Source organism: Spea bombifrons, chromosome 8 (assembly GCF_027358695.1).
Source record: "Spea bombifrons isolate aSpeBom1 chromosome 8, aSpeBom1.2.pri, whole genome shotgun sequence".
NCBI lineage: Eukaryota > Metazoa > Chordata > Amphibia > Anura > Pelobatidae > Spea > Spea bombifrons.
In genome coordinates this window covers 1716916-1734769 of record NC_071094.1, presented here as the reverse complement: position 1 = coordinate 1734769, position 17854 = coordinate 1716916, and the positions used below count along the sequence as shown (strand labels likewise).

Genomic DNA, 17854 nt, shown 5'->3' with positions numbered 1-17854 from the left:
GCCACATAAAATAAAACTCATAGATCGCTGTGACTCATACATCTTAATCTTACTTTGAGGGAAATTATTACCCACAGCCCTGTTAATAGGGCGCGGCGACAAACTTTCCATGAGCTGCTGGAAGCGAAGTCTTCGTTGATAAAGGTAGTAATTAGTGTTGCGTAATTCGCGGTTGTGACCACTGTGTAGAAAATTAACCAAAAACACAATAATATAAAGTTTTCAGGCAGCCGCATATCAGCCGTTTGTATGATTCTCGCTCTGTTATCTGATCCCCGATCTACTAAACCCCCCGACTCCCTATCATACTGCCTGTGGGGGAGAATAGAATGGCTCAGTCTTAATCACCCAGCCGGACTCTCTGACTAATGAAAGTCCATGGAAGAACGGACTTCATTAGCATCGCCATAAAGCATCAGCTCAGTGTGGTGTTTGAGCCGGGAAAGTCACCTAAAATATCACATGACTGACATTTTGGGGCAAAATGAGCTAAAACCAGGTTTTTGTCACCGACAGACGTTACTGTATACATTTTTAACAAACCCAGCGATACCCTCATACCCCACAAACATGCTGAGCCCCTAGGAAAGAGGGGCATCAAGGAGTAAAAAAGGAGGAAAGGGATACTTGGGAGAGGGACTGGCCAGAGTAAACAGGGATACTTGGGAGTTGTGCTTTTGTCGTCTCTTAGACGCCGTGAAATCGCCTGTTTCTGTGTTAATGTAAAAAATAAATCCGCAATCATAAATTATAGAGCAATGAAAAAAAGCATTGTTATTGTCTTGGCTCCACCCATTTTTTTAAATCACTCTACTTCCTCTCATGCAAATAAGCTAATTTGCATATGTGGCTACAGCAGTCAACAGACTTTTCTTTAGAACAGAGAGTTTCAGTAAATTCTAAAATATATATATATATTTTTTGTTATTTGTTTCCTAAACATTTCTTCCAGAAGGCGCAGCAGAGACGGGCGACACAAACGGTGTGACGTTTCCATGGTAACCTTGACTAAAATAACCGTTTTTCAAAGGATTTTCTTTGCTGCGCATTTCCACAGTAACGCGGCTACAGGGGAGGTAGCCTCCGACGGTAACTACGGGTAACCCCTCCCTATACAGCCTCGGATTGGCCATCGGGCGCACGGCGGGCGTCTGGACACCAATCAGCCGCTTGTCTGAATCTTGCGCTGAGTTGTGAGCGAAATGCGTTGGTCGGGAATCTGGCCAACGTCTTCCTGGACGTCTCCGCCAGAGCGGGGTATGGAGGTCAGCCTGGGATCCTCTCACTTTAACTGAGCAAGCGCTGAGAGCAGAAGCACAAGAAATAACGTAAAGATGGGGAGCAGAGACTCATGTGACCAAAATACTCCTAAATTGCCCCAATTAAGGAGACAGCATGGAGAACGATGTCAAGAAACCCATTGTAGATGCCACCAAGCTTGGTCGAGAAGGTATTACGACCCTTTAGTTTAAAATACCCCTAAAATGCATAAAACTGTGAAAAAAATGTAAGAACGCCATAAAATGGCTTAAAATGTAGCATTTTGGTTAAATGGAGTGGTAATTTAACTTATATTTCTTGAACGCTCTCCTTCCTATCAGTCAGCGGCTCAGAGTTGGGCGACACATATATATGAACAACGCGTCCCACGATGCTCAGTCAACCATAAGGCAGCCTGAGGATCATGGGATTTGTAGTCCACAAAGATTTGCCCCCCCTGTTTGAACACCTTGTGAAGAGGAGAACAGACTGACAGGCGGGAGATCGTTAGGCAGCATCCGCTTCATGAAGATTGTTAGTTAGTGGCGAGGTCATGCGAGTGCAACGGGACCCGCGTCTTGTAATCGAGTATATTTATGATGTCATGTTTAGGTCATCAAATTGCGATTAATTTGCTGTTGGTGTTGACGCTCCCTGCCCTACGGGGTCCATGGAACCGGCAGCCTCTGTATCATCAAACTGTCGTCGATAGACCTCGTGGTTATCCTGGTACCTGCTAGTAGTTGAAGTCCATGTTGTGGATGAACGTGGTGGCCGCCATGTGTCTGTCTCATCATCGCAGAATGTTACAACGAATCAGGGCCTTTCTTCAGCCAGGAAGGAACCGAATGTTACCGCCGGGACTTCCTGTTGACGTTCTACATTCTGGTTGACCTGGATCATCTGGTACGCGTTCTAATCCTTATTCACATCTCGTTTTGTGCCGTCTGCTCGATGTTAGCCCGGAATTCCCGCAGTGAATGTCGCGGGGCAGGTTTTTCCTGAATGTTATCTTCGCAACACTTTATTCACCGACGCTCACCTTCCACCGAGCGCTCCGTTGTCCATGTTGCGATGATGGCTTAGCTCTTCATTCAAGTTTCTCTTTTGTGATCAAGATATTTGTGGGGCCATGGGGCCAGCGCTGGATACAGTAATATAACCCCCTTCCCCCCCAGCGCTGTATGGAGTAATATCGGTCGATGTTGACAAAACTCTCGTTTTATCTCATATTGCCCAATAAACTCCCTTTATCTGCAGAACTGGAGGCAGCCATTGTTGTCAGCCACTGAGCTGATGCTTTTTGGCAATGCTAATGAAGTCCTCTCCTCCATAAACGTTTGAGTCCAGCTGGGTGATTAAGACTGAGTCGTTCTATTGTTCCCCACAGGCAGTATGATAAGGAGTCGGGGGGTTTAGTAGATCGGGGATCAGATAACAGAGCGAGAATCATACAAACGGCTGATATGCAGCTGCCTGAAAACTTTATATTATGGGGCAAAAACTACAACTGGGGTAAAAAAAGAGAAAACCGCATGATATTTATGAAAACGAATGTAAAATCTGATACAAGGAATAATACATTTGGTGAAAGTTTGCTTGTTGCTGTGAAATGTTTTGTCCTTTGGTTGTATAACGGTAATTATATTGATATGAGGCGTGCTGTGTACTGGATACATGTTACCGCTTTGCACACGTTCTAATGACTTCACTTCCGCTTCGCTGTAACCGGACACGTGTGTTCTAGAGACAAAGATCACCTGGGATCTCACGTCCCGTGACTCATTTCTGCGTCAGGAACATCTGAGCGGATTGTAACAGAACATTGAGCGTTCATTTCATGGAACTTCAGGGCTGATCGGACACGAGGGACCTCAGAAGGAGAAATACAAAGTATCAAAATCCTTCAATACATTCAATATGTAGCATTCTAGAATAATAATAATAATAATAATAATAATAATAATTACATTGTATCCATTATATTATAAATAGGATCTGGGACTTGTCAGGGTTTGCCCCCGGGTGTCAGAGGCTTTGTTTTTTGCTTGGGGTAAAAGGGCAGATTCTCAGGGTTGGAACCAGAGGTTTTTTTCGGGACTCAAAACGTGAAATCAAATTGAAAAGAGCAATTTGCTAAAAGAAGACCTGGAGCGCCCTCTAGAGGAATAATGATGTCATGACCAAAACGCTCCGTTTGTATCACAATCGTTCTTTGTAATAAGGAAAATTCCAAAAGCCGTTTTACAGTTACCGTCTTGTTTTCCCTTTTTTAAATATAGAAGCCGGACTTGATCTGAAGATAACTCCAGCTAGATTTTTGGGGATAAAGCCGTTCTTCACATTAGGCTTCCTAGGTGGTAGTCGGGACGGTCGGCACCTCTGTGTGTTGTTAAAGTTTATCTGGGGATTAAGTTATCTATTACTATGAACTCGGCAGAGCCCTGCTCTACCCGCCCGAGCCAGCTCTGATAAAGAATAGGCTCCATGTCATCAAGCGGCTGCTGGCCTTAAAGTGGCAGGGTCGCCCCGTCACCGCCAGTCCGGCCCTGCTGCCGTTTATGTAAGTCAGAGGTTCTTGGAGATCAGCTAGTAAATTCGAGCGCATGCAAGTCGGCAAAAACGCTGGTTTGCAGAAGTTTGCATATTCGCTATTAAATAAAAGCTCGCTTACACTCGCCAGCGGTTTAAAGCTACAGATTCTTAAACTTCTTATTTACTTCTGAACTGAAAACTAAAGTTCTATCTCTCATATTTCTTTCTGCCCCTAATGTGAGTTCAAACGGGTCAATAATCGGTCTCTGAGTCTGTAGACTCCAGCCGGTGGGTTTCGGGGACCTTTCACTAAACCCCTTTCCTTCCGTGAGAACCACGTTTCGTCTTCCCAATAATCAGTTTTAAAAATCCTCCCAAACTGGTGCGTCGCATTCCTAGCTTCTCGAGTGTCCAAAATAACCAAACCGGCTTCTTTCTTGGCGAACAAAAGAAGCCGAGGACACGTTCCGGCCAACGAGAAAGTCTTCTTTGTCTGGAATCATCACTGACCTGTTTGACGAGGAGCATTCAGAGTGTGAAGATCAGCATTAATGAATTAATTAAAACCTAAACCCCAAACCTAAGATCAGGAGTTCCTTGGGATGGAAAGAAAAACATAATATATACATACACACACTATATATATATATATATACATATATATACACACACGCACACACACACACGTTGATGTCCAGATACAAAGGAACTCATGGTCGGCCATCCAAAAGACCCCAACCCCAGCGGCACCATTCTAATTAGATTGGAGGTCAGTTAATTAAAGTCTGTCTGCTTTTCTCCACCTGTTGCTGTCTTTAATCCGCATTTCCCCAGAGGCTCAATATTTCCTAAAAATTCCACTTTATTTGAATTCTAAAATAATTACATTTTTTTTTTTTTTATAAATAAATAATTTGGAGTAATGACGTACTAGACATGAATACCAAAAGTTTCTTCTCCTGGAGAGATACAGTAGCTGGAGCCGTGATGGAGCTACTACATCAGGCTACATCCAGATGATGGGTCGGAGCGCTCTACTTTGAGAGACGTCCAAAAGCTTGCTGTCACCATGAAGTTACCGATCATCGCTCGACAAACTCGGAGCGGAGAAGTAACCAAGTTAGGAGTCAGTCTGAAGCCCGGCTTCATTTCTAAAGAGAGCCGGAAGACTTATTTTTCTATTATTTTTTTTATTAATAACATTACAATGGAAAAAACTCACACCACATTCCATTAAAAAGTTATTTGTTACACAACGGAACTCTTTCCATGAGAATAATCCATAAAACCCCAAGGAATGCCTTCACGGGGGATGGGTTATGTAACCTTTATGCTGGGGGTCCCTCTGCCCCATTTAACCTGACATTCAGATATATAGACGATCATCTCTTCCCACCCATAAAAAGTCAATTAAAAAGTTCTATTAAACCTTTCTGCAGACCAGAAAGCCAAAAAAAAACAAAAAATTGGCAGCCAGGCCGGCAGACGATTTAATGCCCTTCCTCCCAAAACGAAGGATTGTTTTAAAAAACGTCAAGTAGTGTAGTTAAAAGATGGCACAATATTTTTTTTTTTTTTTTTTTTTTTAAAGGCGACGTTTGGCTGCGACAGTGTTAGACACAAAAGATGGCGGCGCGGTCGGAGGTCCTGCTCCCGCTTTAGTTCCCATAGTCTTTCGTCTCGTTGCCCGTCTCATTCAGAAGGGTCGTCCTGACAATAGCTTGGGTGACGGCGTACGGGTCGCAGTTGGCTGCCGGACGGCGATCTTCGAAGTATCCCATGCCTTCTTGACCGACCTGGCGGGGTATACGGATACTAGCGCCACGGTTGGCAACCCCGGCGGAAAAATCATGGATGCTGGAGGTCTCGTGTTGGCCGGTTAGACGGCGTGAGTTGTCCTTCCCACCGCGAGGGTCGTAGGCGCAGATGTGGTAGTCATGTCGTTTTCCCAGTTTCTCTATTGCGTCTTCAATGTGTCTACACAGAGGAGAAAAAGGCCACAGTTTGGTTAGAAGTTGGATCTACACAACGTCGACTCAATGAACGTTCTCTGTAAAGCCTTTCTTCAGACTAACAGCGATAAGTTTCAGGACTTACTTCAATCCTCCTTCCATCCGCATCTCGGCCGTGCTGTAGTTCGTGTGGCAGCCAGCGCCATTCCAGTTACCGGTCATGGGTTTTGGGTCAAGAGTGGCCACCACGCCGAAGTCTTCACAAACCCTATGAAGGATATAACGAGCCATCCAAAGATGATCGCCCATCTCGATGCCTTCACAAGGGCCGACCTGGAATTCCCACTGGGAAGAAGAAAAGAAGGTCAACCAAGGCACTGGGCAACCCTTTCCCAATCTACGAGAACGGGTTCCTCCTAGATGGAGCCATTGAGCTACCTTCTTAAGTTGAGTTGAGTCTAGATTAAGTCATGTAGATGGTTCTGTCGATGTATGGACTGGGACTGCCCGTCGTGGAACATTGACATCCATTTTAACGCCCCCTTAAGTTTCAATAAGTATTTTAACGAGGGAGGTTCCTTACCTGGGATGGCATGACTTCTGCGTTTGTGCCGCATATCTTGACTCCAGCGTACAGACAGGCCTTGTAGTGACACTCGACAATATCGCGTCCATAGACTTTGTCAGCACCAACTCCACAGTAATAGGGACCTTGAAGGAAAAGGTGGGCGAAAGGAAACCAAAAGGTTAGGATGACGCAAGGTCGAAGCGGACGCGTCACGCGGATTATGTTATATATAAAAGGCTCAGGGCAGGGGTTACTTTAAGGTCTGGAAATTCAAACAGAATCTCGTGTGTTCCGTGGCCCTTTCCGTAGAATGTTTTATGTAACCAGGAGGGGACAGAGTCCACGGAACAGGAACGGTAACATTGATGCCGCTAAAAGCTCCTTAATGAGGACAGGGAACTGATTAAGTGTTCTGTAACACCAGCGGGGCACACACCGGCCAGATGGCTCTCCCGTTAACCCTTAAAAACCGAACACGTCCCAGTAACATGCCATTCCCGCAACGATGGCTCGCAGGTAGAGCTTTTTACCTTGGGGTCCTGGAAAACCATTATCAGGCCAGCCATAGGGATGACCGTTGATTCCAAGCAGGGTGTATTCTTGCTCCATCCCAAACCACGGGTGCTGATCTTTCACTATTTCCATGACCTTTTTACATGCGTGACGCAGGTTGGTTTCTAGAGGAAGAGAAGAAGAGGGCTTAAGTATTCACCCAGACGTCATAAACGGAAGCCAACTCCCAGCCAATGTCCACCAAACCAGGGCGAGGCAGGGTTATCTCCGTTTGACACTTCTTTGCTACACCCGTTGTTACTTTGTAGCGCGATCTGAGCAGGTTATTCAGGTCCATTTAATTTAGTCCTAGTGGTGTCCACATCCGGCGTCGGCACAGACCCAGCACACCAAGAGGTCATCAAGCCCAATAAAAATGAGTCCATTTAATAAAAATAACCCTTTTTGTGGCTCTTACCTGCAGGTTTTCGGTTGTATTTCAGAACTTCGCAGATCACCAGCTTGTTGGGGTCCAGGCAGAAAGGGTCTCTGAACATCTGGACGGGGATGAGGTACATGTCACTGTTTGACCCTTCCGCTTGGTATGTGCTGGAACCGTCAAAGTTCCATTCCGGAACCTCTGAAAGAGACAAAGAAAAGCATCGAGTGAGAAGGGGTTTGCGGGTAACCAAGCAGACGTTCTCCGGTGCAGAAGATACAGTAACGGGTCTGGAAGGAGGACCACCAGGACCATGGATGAAAGCATAATATTGTGCGTTAGAGTATAACACCGGAGTCGATCGTTTTATTAGTGACTCTCCCGGCATTCTTCATGCATTGGATTGTGGGAAAGCCTGTTGAACAGGACACAAGCCGTATAACCGCCCGCCATATTCCAAAGGGATTTGGCCCGGAGTAGTCATTAGAACTGAAGGAGGACACCTCGAAGGGGGGGTTAAGTAATTTCAGCCACGTTGTAGCAAGACCAGAGGTGGGGGAGGGGAAGGACATTCACAACAGGATGCCATGCGGGGGAAGGGGGTCTTTGTCGTACCTTCTATGGATTTAGGTTCATAGTCCAAGGTCTTGGTTTTGCAGCGGACTCCTTCCCCGGTTCCGTCGACCCAGACGTAGGTGACCTGCACCATTCCCCCCTGGGGCAGTCTCATGTACTGTTCCCTTACCGCCTTGTTGAGTCTTGAGCTATGAGACACAGACATGGTGGCGGCTGATCTGTTTGGAGACAGAAAACAAAAAACAAAAGAGTTGAGTTGGGTTTTTAAATCGCAAACAATTTTATTTCCTATTAGAATATAGAACTTTCCAAAAACGGTTAAAATCCGGGTCATCCTGGTTTAGTTCTTTTCCAAACCGCATTATTTTTTAAAACCTTAATCCTTAAACTTAAAAAAAACTCTCAAAAATAATCCATCCTAGCTCTGGGCAAAACCTCGAAGAAAGCGTGACGTAAAAAATAAAAAAGAAGAATGCTCGCCCTAAAAAAAGCTCGCCCTGCCTCTCGAGTCATAACCGGTTAGCAGATTCCTCCGGTCATTAGAATAATTATCCCTGTAGAGTCAATTAAGCCGGGGATGCCAAACGACGCGGAAATCACGAGTTTTTCCAGCAGTTCTACAAACTTTCTTCTTCCTACTAGTGGATAGAACCCTACATTTACTCTAATCGCGGGGGCGAAGAGAGCCGGTACCAGGACGTGAAGTTCTACTGGAACATAAAAATATAATTAAAAAAAATAAATAAAAATAAAATAAAAAAATTAATAATTTAAAAAAAAACAAACACAATCCCGGATGGTAAAAGAAATCAGACTTATGGAAAAACTAGTGGATAGAACCCTCCATTATCTCTAATCTCAGAGGCGAAGAGAGCCGGTACCAGGACGTGAAGTTCTACTGGACAATAAAAATATAATAATAAAAAAAAATAATAATGAAAAAAAACAAAAAAAAATACAATCCCGGATGGTAAAAGAAAACTGATATTAATCAGACTTATGGAAAAACTTCGTAATAAAGTTACCCGCGCTCACATAATCTGAACAGAAAGCCCAGGAAAAGAGAAATGCTGGCATTAAGCCGAACTCTTGGGTTTTCTAAATCCCTCGGGACGTGAAAGTTCCGTGTAAGTTTAATTGTTTGCCGGCGGAATAAGCCGGATATAATTACGGATAAATAGTGAGCCCTCTGTTAGACTCCTAGGGGTAGAACACGCCGCTCGTCACATGACGGCAAACAGCTTATCTCTATTATTATTCCATAGAGGAATAACCCCCACCGGGGCAGGAGAACAACACACGGACAAACTGGAACCAGCCGGTTGGGGACTGGTAGACCAATGCCTCCCGCGGTACTGGGAATTAACCAAGAAGACGCCACAAGGACCTTTGTAAGGAGCAATGGGCGCTCGCTGCATACAAACAGGGCTCGCTGCTGCGCATGCCTTACATACAGAATCATTGATATACATTTTCCCATAAAGCATTCCTTTAGAGATTTCAAAGACTTTTATTCTGTGTCAATATTCAAGGACAGAGGGACGCTCTTCCCATTAAAGAGTTAATAAGCCACCACAATCTTGTTGTTTTGGCGTATTTGCTACACCGATGCAGGGAAGAAGCTGCAGCTTCCTATACATCACCCATATACATAAAATATATAACATTATTAATAATAAAACACCAAAAGACACACAGATAGCAAACCTCCTGCACCATGTGCCGAGACACACAATCCCACATTCACTCGCAGAACCTTTATGTCACAATATCACTAGAACGACCCAAATTTGTCTTAAATAATAGTAATAATAATAATAATACATTTATGCTAGCAGAAGCCCAAGGGCCACAAATAAAAGAAATATATATATACACACACACACACACACACACACAATGGCTCCTTGGTTATACAGCCACATCCATTAACCCCTTTACTGCCATAAATCAGAACACGCCATTAAGAATACCCAGCGCTGGAAAAAGGTTAAAAGAATGATTTAGGAATTAAAAGGACACCAATTCCCATCCTCCACTCTAAAGCCATGTGACCCAGGGACTCGCAATGTATTCGTGGCAGGAAATGCCCTGGGCAGACAATGGGGTAGCCCGAGCAGCTAGAATGGTGGCCCTAAGTAGCCTGAGCACATGTAGCAGTCCCTCTCCCTCTCCCTCTCCCAGTCCCTCTCCCAGTCCCTCTCCCAGTCCCAGTCCCCCCTCTCCATACCTTGTTAGCAGAAGGGAGACAGCACAGACCCAGGGTCTCTCAGGAATCAGATGGCACAGACATGGAGAAGGAGCGCAGCTTGGGCTATATAATAAGAGGCTCCCGCAGGCCCCGCCCACCGCTCTGATGCAATGCATAGCAATGTGGAGGGGCGGGGCCTGGGTGTGGCTTAACTTGTTACATTGTTTCTGTTTTTCGATCTGTTTACAGTTCTTTGTTACTCGTTCGCTGCTTACATAGAATCATTGAAACAAATAAATATTCAATTAAAAAACATTGATAGAAATAAACACAAAGTTTGATACATTTTAGCGAAGCTGTTAATATCGACGGGAAACCAAACGTGTTTCTATTTAACTATTATGAATATTTATTGATTTCTATAGCGCCATCATATTCCGCGGCGCTGTACAATGAGTAAACACGACATAACAAATAGTGCATCGCATAACAACTCTGACTTACAGAAACTAAAGATCAGGAGAGCCTGGCTCAGAGGAGCTTACAATCTAGAGGGATGTGTTTTTGTTTTCAGAGAAGGATAAAGTCTGATTCCTCGGCTGCTGTGGACTACAATGCCTCGGGCTGGACGGAGATTATTATTGTAATTTATCGTTTTATATAGCGCCATCATATTTCACAGCCTTGCTTATTATAACTTTACTTATTCAATGAAATTTCAACCAACAGACTTGATTTTCTTTTGTTTTGGGCTGATTTGGTTTTATCCACTTATCGATATCTTTCAGTCAGTCTATGACCCGCTATTTTTTCTTTAGTATAATAAAACTTATTTTTCCCCCCTACGTTTATTTCTTCAGACTGTACAAAGTGTCCCAGACGCTGTAAAAGTCAATTGCAATCCGTTCCAGGAAAGCACCGTGTGTGTGTAGCATGTACTTTGTGAACCGCAGAACAACAAGAAAGGGTTAAATCCCCCGGCGTCCATCGAGCAAAGTCATATAAATTATACATTTATGAACAAGACATTTTATTCAGCAAAATCCTTCAGTAAGGAGTCTTTTTTCCATGCCTTTGGATTTTAAAGGGTTAAAAGTCCCCACTGCTCGCTGATCACAGACCCCCCATGAGGTGGTAAATCTTCTCTGCCGGGGAGCCAGACGTTTGGACTTGGGTTTTGAACTCGGCCGGAGTCCTGCTGGGGTCGGTACAAATTTAATTTGGCCGGAATTAGCGATGTCTGATTAGTTAACAAATTGTAATCGGATGAACTGGGAATCAGGAGAGGCCGAGGGACACAGCGAGCCGGGGGGGGGGCTTTACAGCGGGACGCGCTAAACGTTATGAACGGGGTTTGTGGCCAGATAAGAGCGGCCGATCTGTCTAAAATAGGTATTAAAAAAAAAAAAGGAAAAGGTTTTTTTGTTCCATATTTACAAATACAAATCTACATTTTCTATCAGATCGGCCCCATCCGGCCCCCGTCTTGTCGCCCGTTTCTCCTGCTGTAACGACTCAAACCTTAATCAGTTGTTGGTCTCGTCTTAGATTCAGGAGCCGTATGTCTATCCCATGCATGTTTAATACCCTCACTGTATCACCCTCTACCACCTCTGCTGGGAGGCTGTTCCACTTATCTACCAACCTCTCAGTAAAGTAAAACTTCCTTCCATTCCATCTCAGTCTCTGACCCTCTAGTGTTAGTCTCTTGTTGTAACTTTTCTCCTCCTTTGAAATAAAGTCCCTCCTGTCCTTCATCCCTTTATGTATTTAAATGTCTCTCCCATCCCCTCTCTTCTCTCCTCCGTCTCTCTTCTCTCCTCCGTCTCTCTCTCTCCTCCGTCTCTCTCTCTCCTCCATCTCTCTCTCTTCTCTCCTCCGTCTCTCTCTCTCCTCCGTCTCTCTCTCTCCTCCATCTCTCTCTCTTCTCTCCTCTGTCTCTCTCTCTTCTCTCCTCCGTCTCTCTTCTCTCCTCCGTCTCTCTTCTCTCCTCTGTCTCTCTTCTCTTCTCTCCTCCGTCTCTCTTCTCTCCTCCGTCTCTCTTCTCTCCTCCGTCTCTCTTCTCTCCTCTGTCTCTCTTCTCTTCTCTCCTCCGTCTCTCTTCTCTCCTCCATGTCTCTTCTCTCCTCTGTGTGTCTCTCTCTCTTCTCTCCTCCATCTCTCTCTCTCTTCTCTCCTCCGTCTCTCTTCTCTCCTCCATCTCTCTCTCTCTTCTCTCCTCCATTCAGTAGAAATGCTGTTATCCCCACTTTCTAACGGTTTCCCAGAACCTGGGTCGGTTTTCTCGTCCGGCCCGGCGGGTCAGACTGTTTTAGTGAATAGGTTGGTGATGTTTATCGTATCGATGATCTGGTTATGAGTTGATAAATAAGTTATTTCGCCAGGCGCTGGAATTGCAGACGAGCTCCCGGAGGGGGGGAATTTTATGCAAGAACCCGGAATTTACATGAAACAGGAAATTGCAATTCGCCAAAGAAAACGAATTTCTGAATAACGCGGAATGTTTGCAAAATAAGCTCTTAATTACTAAACCTCCAGAAACCTCCAGACTTTGCATTCTCTGCGATAAAACGGACGAGTCGGCAGATTGCGGGAGACTTTGGATTCAGTTCCCAGAGATCATTTTATCTCAGATAATTGGATGCGGCCCTTAGTGCCGGCCACGGACCGCCGAATACACAATTCCTGTTTAAATAGAGCATAAAAGGTTTAAAGGGATTTTATTATTTAAACTCCTAAAGTCTTTGTTTCCTCTTCTGGCCTCAGACACAAACCATGGGTATTATTACTATTATTATTATTATTATTCCTATTATTATTATTCCTATTATTATTATTCATTATTATCATCATTATTATTATCATTATTATTGCTACTACTACTACTATTATTATTATTATTATTATTATTGAAACTCCTAAAGTCCTTGTTTCCTCTTCTGGCCTCAGACACAAACCATGGGTATTAATTTTTATTTTTGTTATTATTATTACTATTCTAATTACTACTACCACTATTATAATTATTACTATATTTTTACAACTACTACTATTATCATCATTATTATTACTACTTCTACTATTATTATTGCTACTACCATTAATAGTACAACTACTACCGATATCACTACTGTTATCAGTATCATTATGATCGTTACTACTACTATTATTGTTACTATTACTATTATTGTTATGACTTTTACTATTGTTATTGTTATTACTATTATTGTTACTATTACTATTATTATTATTATTATTACTTCTACTATTATTATTGCTACTACTATTAATAGTACTACTACCGATATCACTACTGTTATCATTCTCATTATGATCGTTACTACTACTATTATTGTTACTACTATTATTGTTACTATTACTATTATTATTATTATTACTACTTCTACTATTATTATTGCTACTACCATTAATAGTACTACTACCGATATCACTACTGTTATCAGTATCATTATGATCGTTACTACTACTATTATTGTTACTACTATTATTATTACTTTTACTATTGTTATTGTTATTACTATTATTGTTACTACTATTATTATTACTTTTACTATTGTTATTGTTATTACTATTATTGTTAATATTATTGTTGTTGTTTTTTTTTTTTTTTTTTACTATTATTGTTCTAATCTACATCTGATTGCTGGATGCCCCAGCGGGGGGGGGGATCTGCCCCTCATGTCACCGCTGGGGGTATATACTCTTTGTATACTCTTTGTGATGCAGGCGCGGTGATTGGGATCTCCTGCATCAGACTCACGCGAGACGCTTTGTAAATAGGGGGAGGATCGTCTCCCGCCGAGATGTTGGAGACGCTTCTTTACCCCTCAAAACAGCAAATATTTATACCTGTTTTAACCCCTCGAAGTCTGGGCTCTGAACCAGTTCATACCCTTTAATGAGAAGCTCTCTGGGGTTTAAGAGACCCCCCATGTCTTTAGTGGGCAGCCCAACCTGCTCGGCCCAAGAGGGTCTTAAGGTTCCAGCGTGAGGGCTTCATATCACCAACAAAAATGGGACACCCTTTAGTGTGCCAGTGACCTACGCTTTCAAGACCTCAGCAGTCTCCTCTTCAGATGTAATAACTGCTATTATTATTTCTTCCAAGCCAAGCTGTTTGTCGTTCAGAATACCCGAGTGAAAATGCGATTCCGGGTTCCCCCATGCGCAGCCACGTTCCACTAGACACCAATGTTATATCACCAACATGTTACAAACAGCGGGCAGGTCTCCTCGATCCACGTCTGCAGGGACTTTGTGTTCAGAGCTAAAGTTCAGTCTTTTACACCCAGAGAAACACAAAATATCCGAAAACCCACAAAGCTGACAATAGCTGACGTCGTTTGGGTTTGGAACGCGGACGTTCTTATAATTCTGTTTCACACGGAAAGAACGTTTGAGCCGGGCGCGGATCTGCTGACACGCGGTGGATACTCGGCAGTCCTCTACGCCCCGCCGCCAGCACACGCGGGTTTAACAGACATGCGGTGAAAGACGAGGGAGTTCCATACAATTCGCTCATTTAGGCCACAAAAGTGTAAATCCCGTGATACCGGCTCAGTGACACGCCTTAACATACCCGTGTACTCAGTCACACGCGTGTTTACACAGATCAATACCTGGGCTAAAGCTGGAAGCTAATTAAAGGGAAATTCCACCCAAAAACATAACAGTAATAATAATAATGCATTCGTTATTCGTTATTATTTTTTATTTTATTTATAAACATTGTAACAATTACTGGCCGTGTTCTACAAACGGAATCCGAAGATTTATTTCAGAGTCTCTGACCTCCTATGATGTCATAAAACATCATTGATCCCAGGAAGCCGCATGCTGTTTTATTACATCATAGGGCTTCCTGGGATTAATAGCATTTCTGGAATGGTGAGGAGACGGTGGTTCCGTGGATACAGTTGTGCGCGCTCCTGTGGTCGCAGGGTGGGTATAATGGGGTATATTTGGGGCACGCCGCTTGTACCCCTGATTAACTCCGTTCGCTCAGCCTTGGGTCGGCTTCTTTACATCACAGGCTGTTCTCTACTACAAGTTCTAGACTCCGGAGTAGGATTGCGGCTGGATTTGGGGTTCCCCGTCTTATAGAACCCTTTGTGTATCGCGTGTTTTAGATTGTCGGGGTAGTCTTTGCCCCAACGCTGATCTATTACTGGGCTGTTGAGGTAATCGTGCCCCGACCCACCCCTGCGCTGATGGCTCCTTGGGGCAAACACCAGGGGATCCTCGCAGGTCTGGAAAGGTCGAACTTGATGGGCCGACTGGTGTTCTCCGGCTGTCAATCACATTGTAGGGGGATCAGCCCCCCCCCGATAATCTCGCTGCCATCCCCAGCCGCAGATCATTATTATTATTTATCGTTTTATATAGCGCCATCGTATTCCGTAGCGCTGTACACTGGGTACAAATAAGTGATTAATGAGAGGATTTAAGCGCCCCCTGGAAGGACTTCCCATTCCGATGGAAACGCTGCGCCTGCTGGAGTGGAAGATATTTTGTATCCATAATAAACGTAAATATTTACATCATTTTATTCAATTGACCGGTAAGGGAGGGGGCGGGGGCTTTGGATTTAAGGGGGGGTTCTGAGGATAATTACAGGGTTTTTAAATATGTTTTAATCAGCCAAATCTCGCTGCCTATTGTGCCGACCGGTGCAGGACTCCGGGGAGAGGGAGAGACAGGTTAGGGCAGCGCGAATCACCGAGCGTTCCGACGCCTGTTAATAAATTCTCAGCTGCCAAGGAAAGAGGAAGCGGTCGGAGTCATCAGAGAACGCGATCATCAAAGCCAACCGGTTTCATTTATCACGTTTATTTCCATGGCGCCAGCAGATGCCGTAGCGATGTTACAATCAGAGGAATCATTAAAGTCACAAACAGTAACAAATAACGAATAGAACTCGATGCGTTTCTCACCCGCCCGCATATTATTATTATTATTATTATTATTGATATTATTATTATTAATATTGTTATTATGTATCGTTTTATATAGCGCCGTCATATTCCGCAGCGCTGTACAATGAATATATATATATACACCTGTATACCTGGCTCTGTATTTCTGTACAGTTTAACCCCTTATGATGCGTTTGATCTTGTAATGGCTCGGATTGGAATCCTGGCTTAATTGAGGAAGCTAAATCCATGATTTAATACGATCTGCATGGCGAAAGCCCTCGGCCGGCGGGTCGCGTCACGGAGACGGAGCGACGGCGGAGAATAAACAGACGGCAGGCAGCCGGTGTCACACCTTTAAAACGCTGTTTGCTTAGTAAATAACCCAGAAGGAGCCTGCGCATGGCGGACTTCGGTGTTTGCCGGCCTCACCCAGTCGTAATCAAATCCTATAACCGGTCAGCCATCGTTTTAAACCAAAAGGCATCTCAATGAGGCGGATATTTGCCACATCGGCCAGCGTAGAAGCCGCATAATCTTTTGAGGCCTCGGAGGTCTCTTCTTCATCTGTAGCAGGTTTCGATGTTTGAGTGACAGAACCGCAGAGCCTCGTAGATCCAATGGACAGGTTTATAGGCGTCTATAGACAAGAATCTAGAACCTGCCACCGGGTCCCAAAACCCCAGACTTTTAATCTGCCCCAAAGGGGCAAGAATATAAATGTGGGGGGAGGGGGGGCACAAGTGATGTTCTGGACCTCTCTCCCTGCTCTCCCTCTCTCTCTCTCCCTGCCCTGCTCTCCCTCTCTCTCTCCCTCTCCCTGCCCTGCTCTCCCTCTCCCTGCCCTGCTCTCCCTCTCTCTCTCTCTCTCCCTGCCCTGCTCTCCCTCTCTCCCTGCCCTGCTCTCCCTCTCTCCCTCTCTCCCTGCCCTGCTCTCTCTCTCTCTCTCTCCCTGCCCTGCTCTCCCTCTCTCTCTCTCCCTGCCCTGCTCTCCCTTTCTCTCTCTCTCTCTCTCCCTGCCCTGCTCTCCCTTTCTCCCTTTCTCTCTCTCTCTCTCTCCCTGCCCTGCTCTCTCTCTCTCTCTCTCCCCCTGACCCGCTCTCCCTCTCTCTCCCTCTCTCTCTCGCTCCCTGCCCTGCTCTCCCTCTCTCTCTCCCCCTGCCCTGCTCTCCCTCTCTCTCTCTCCCTGCCCTGCTCTCCCTCTCGGACTTTTGGTTTTCGGTCAGGGCCTCCTCCTCTAAACGCCTTTTGCCTCCTGTTTGTTTTGTAACATCCCCCCTCTGCGTGGCGGACAAAGGGCTGGGGGGGGATGCCGCGGCGCATGGACAGAGAACACAAACCCTCTTTATCTAACCCGGCCTGGGAACAGGAAACTAAGACCGAGGCCTTCTACCAAAAAACACCCTGCAGGGCAGAAGATCTCAGAAACCAGGTAACTGTTACTTAGGAGATAAAGAAAGAAATAATAAGACGGACCCGCAATAAACGCCCCCAGCAAATACTATAATTACTCTTTGTGTTTTCTAAATGCTAAATTTTATTGAAAGGGTGGTAGATGAGTGGAGCAGCCTCCCAGCAGAGGTGGTAGAGGGTAATACAGTGAGGGTATTAAACACGCATGGGGTAGACATACGGCTCCTGAATCTAAGACGAGACCAACGACTGATTAAGGTTACAGCAGGAGAAACGGGTGACTAGACGGGGGCCGCCGGGGGCCGATCTGCCGGGGGGTTCTGGGTTTCTCTGTACTTTTGTTCTCGCTCCGGAACGCCGTGTTTTTTGCTTTGCTGTAAACAACATGCAGAATGATGAAATCCGGGGGAGCAGGTCGGACCCTCCTATTCTGGAAAACTCTTTCATCGCCAGTTAAAAAACACCCCACTTTTTTTTTTACATGTTCCAGAA

At 44.7% G+C, this 17854-nt stretch overlaps 1 protein-coding gene across 1 annotated transcript; it reads right to left on the bottom strand.

The window, feature by feature from the left end:
* Positions 1-4965: 4965 nt before the first annotated feature.
* On the bottom strand, positions 4966-10159 carry LOC128503097 (glutamine synthetase). The gene is made up of 7 exons (XM_053473118.1): positions 10053-10159; positions 7862-8040; positions 7286-7447; positions 6846-6992; positions 6331-6458; positions 5893-6092; positions 4966-5772 (listed from the first exon to the last, which is right to left on the bottom strand). The coding sequence occupies exons 2-7, from the start codon at positions 8025-8027 to the stop codon at positions 5454-5456; spliced, it is 1122 nt and encodes a 373-aa protein (XP_053329093.1). The 5' UTR covers positions 8028-8040; positions 10053-10159; the 3' UTR covers positions 4966-5453.
* Positions 10160-17854: the final 7695 nt, after the last annotated feature.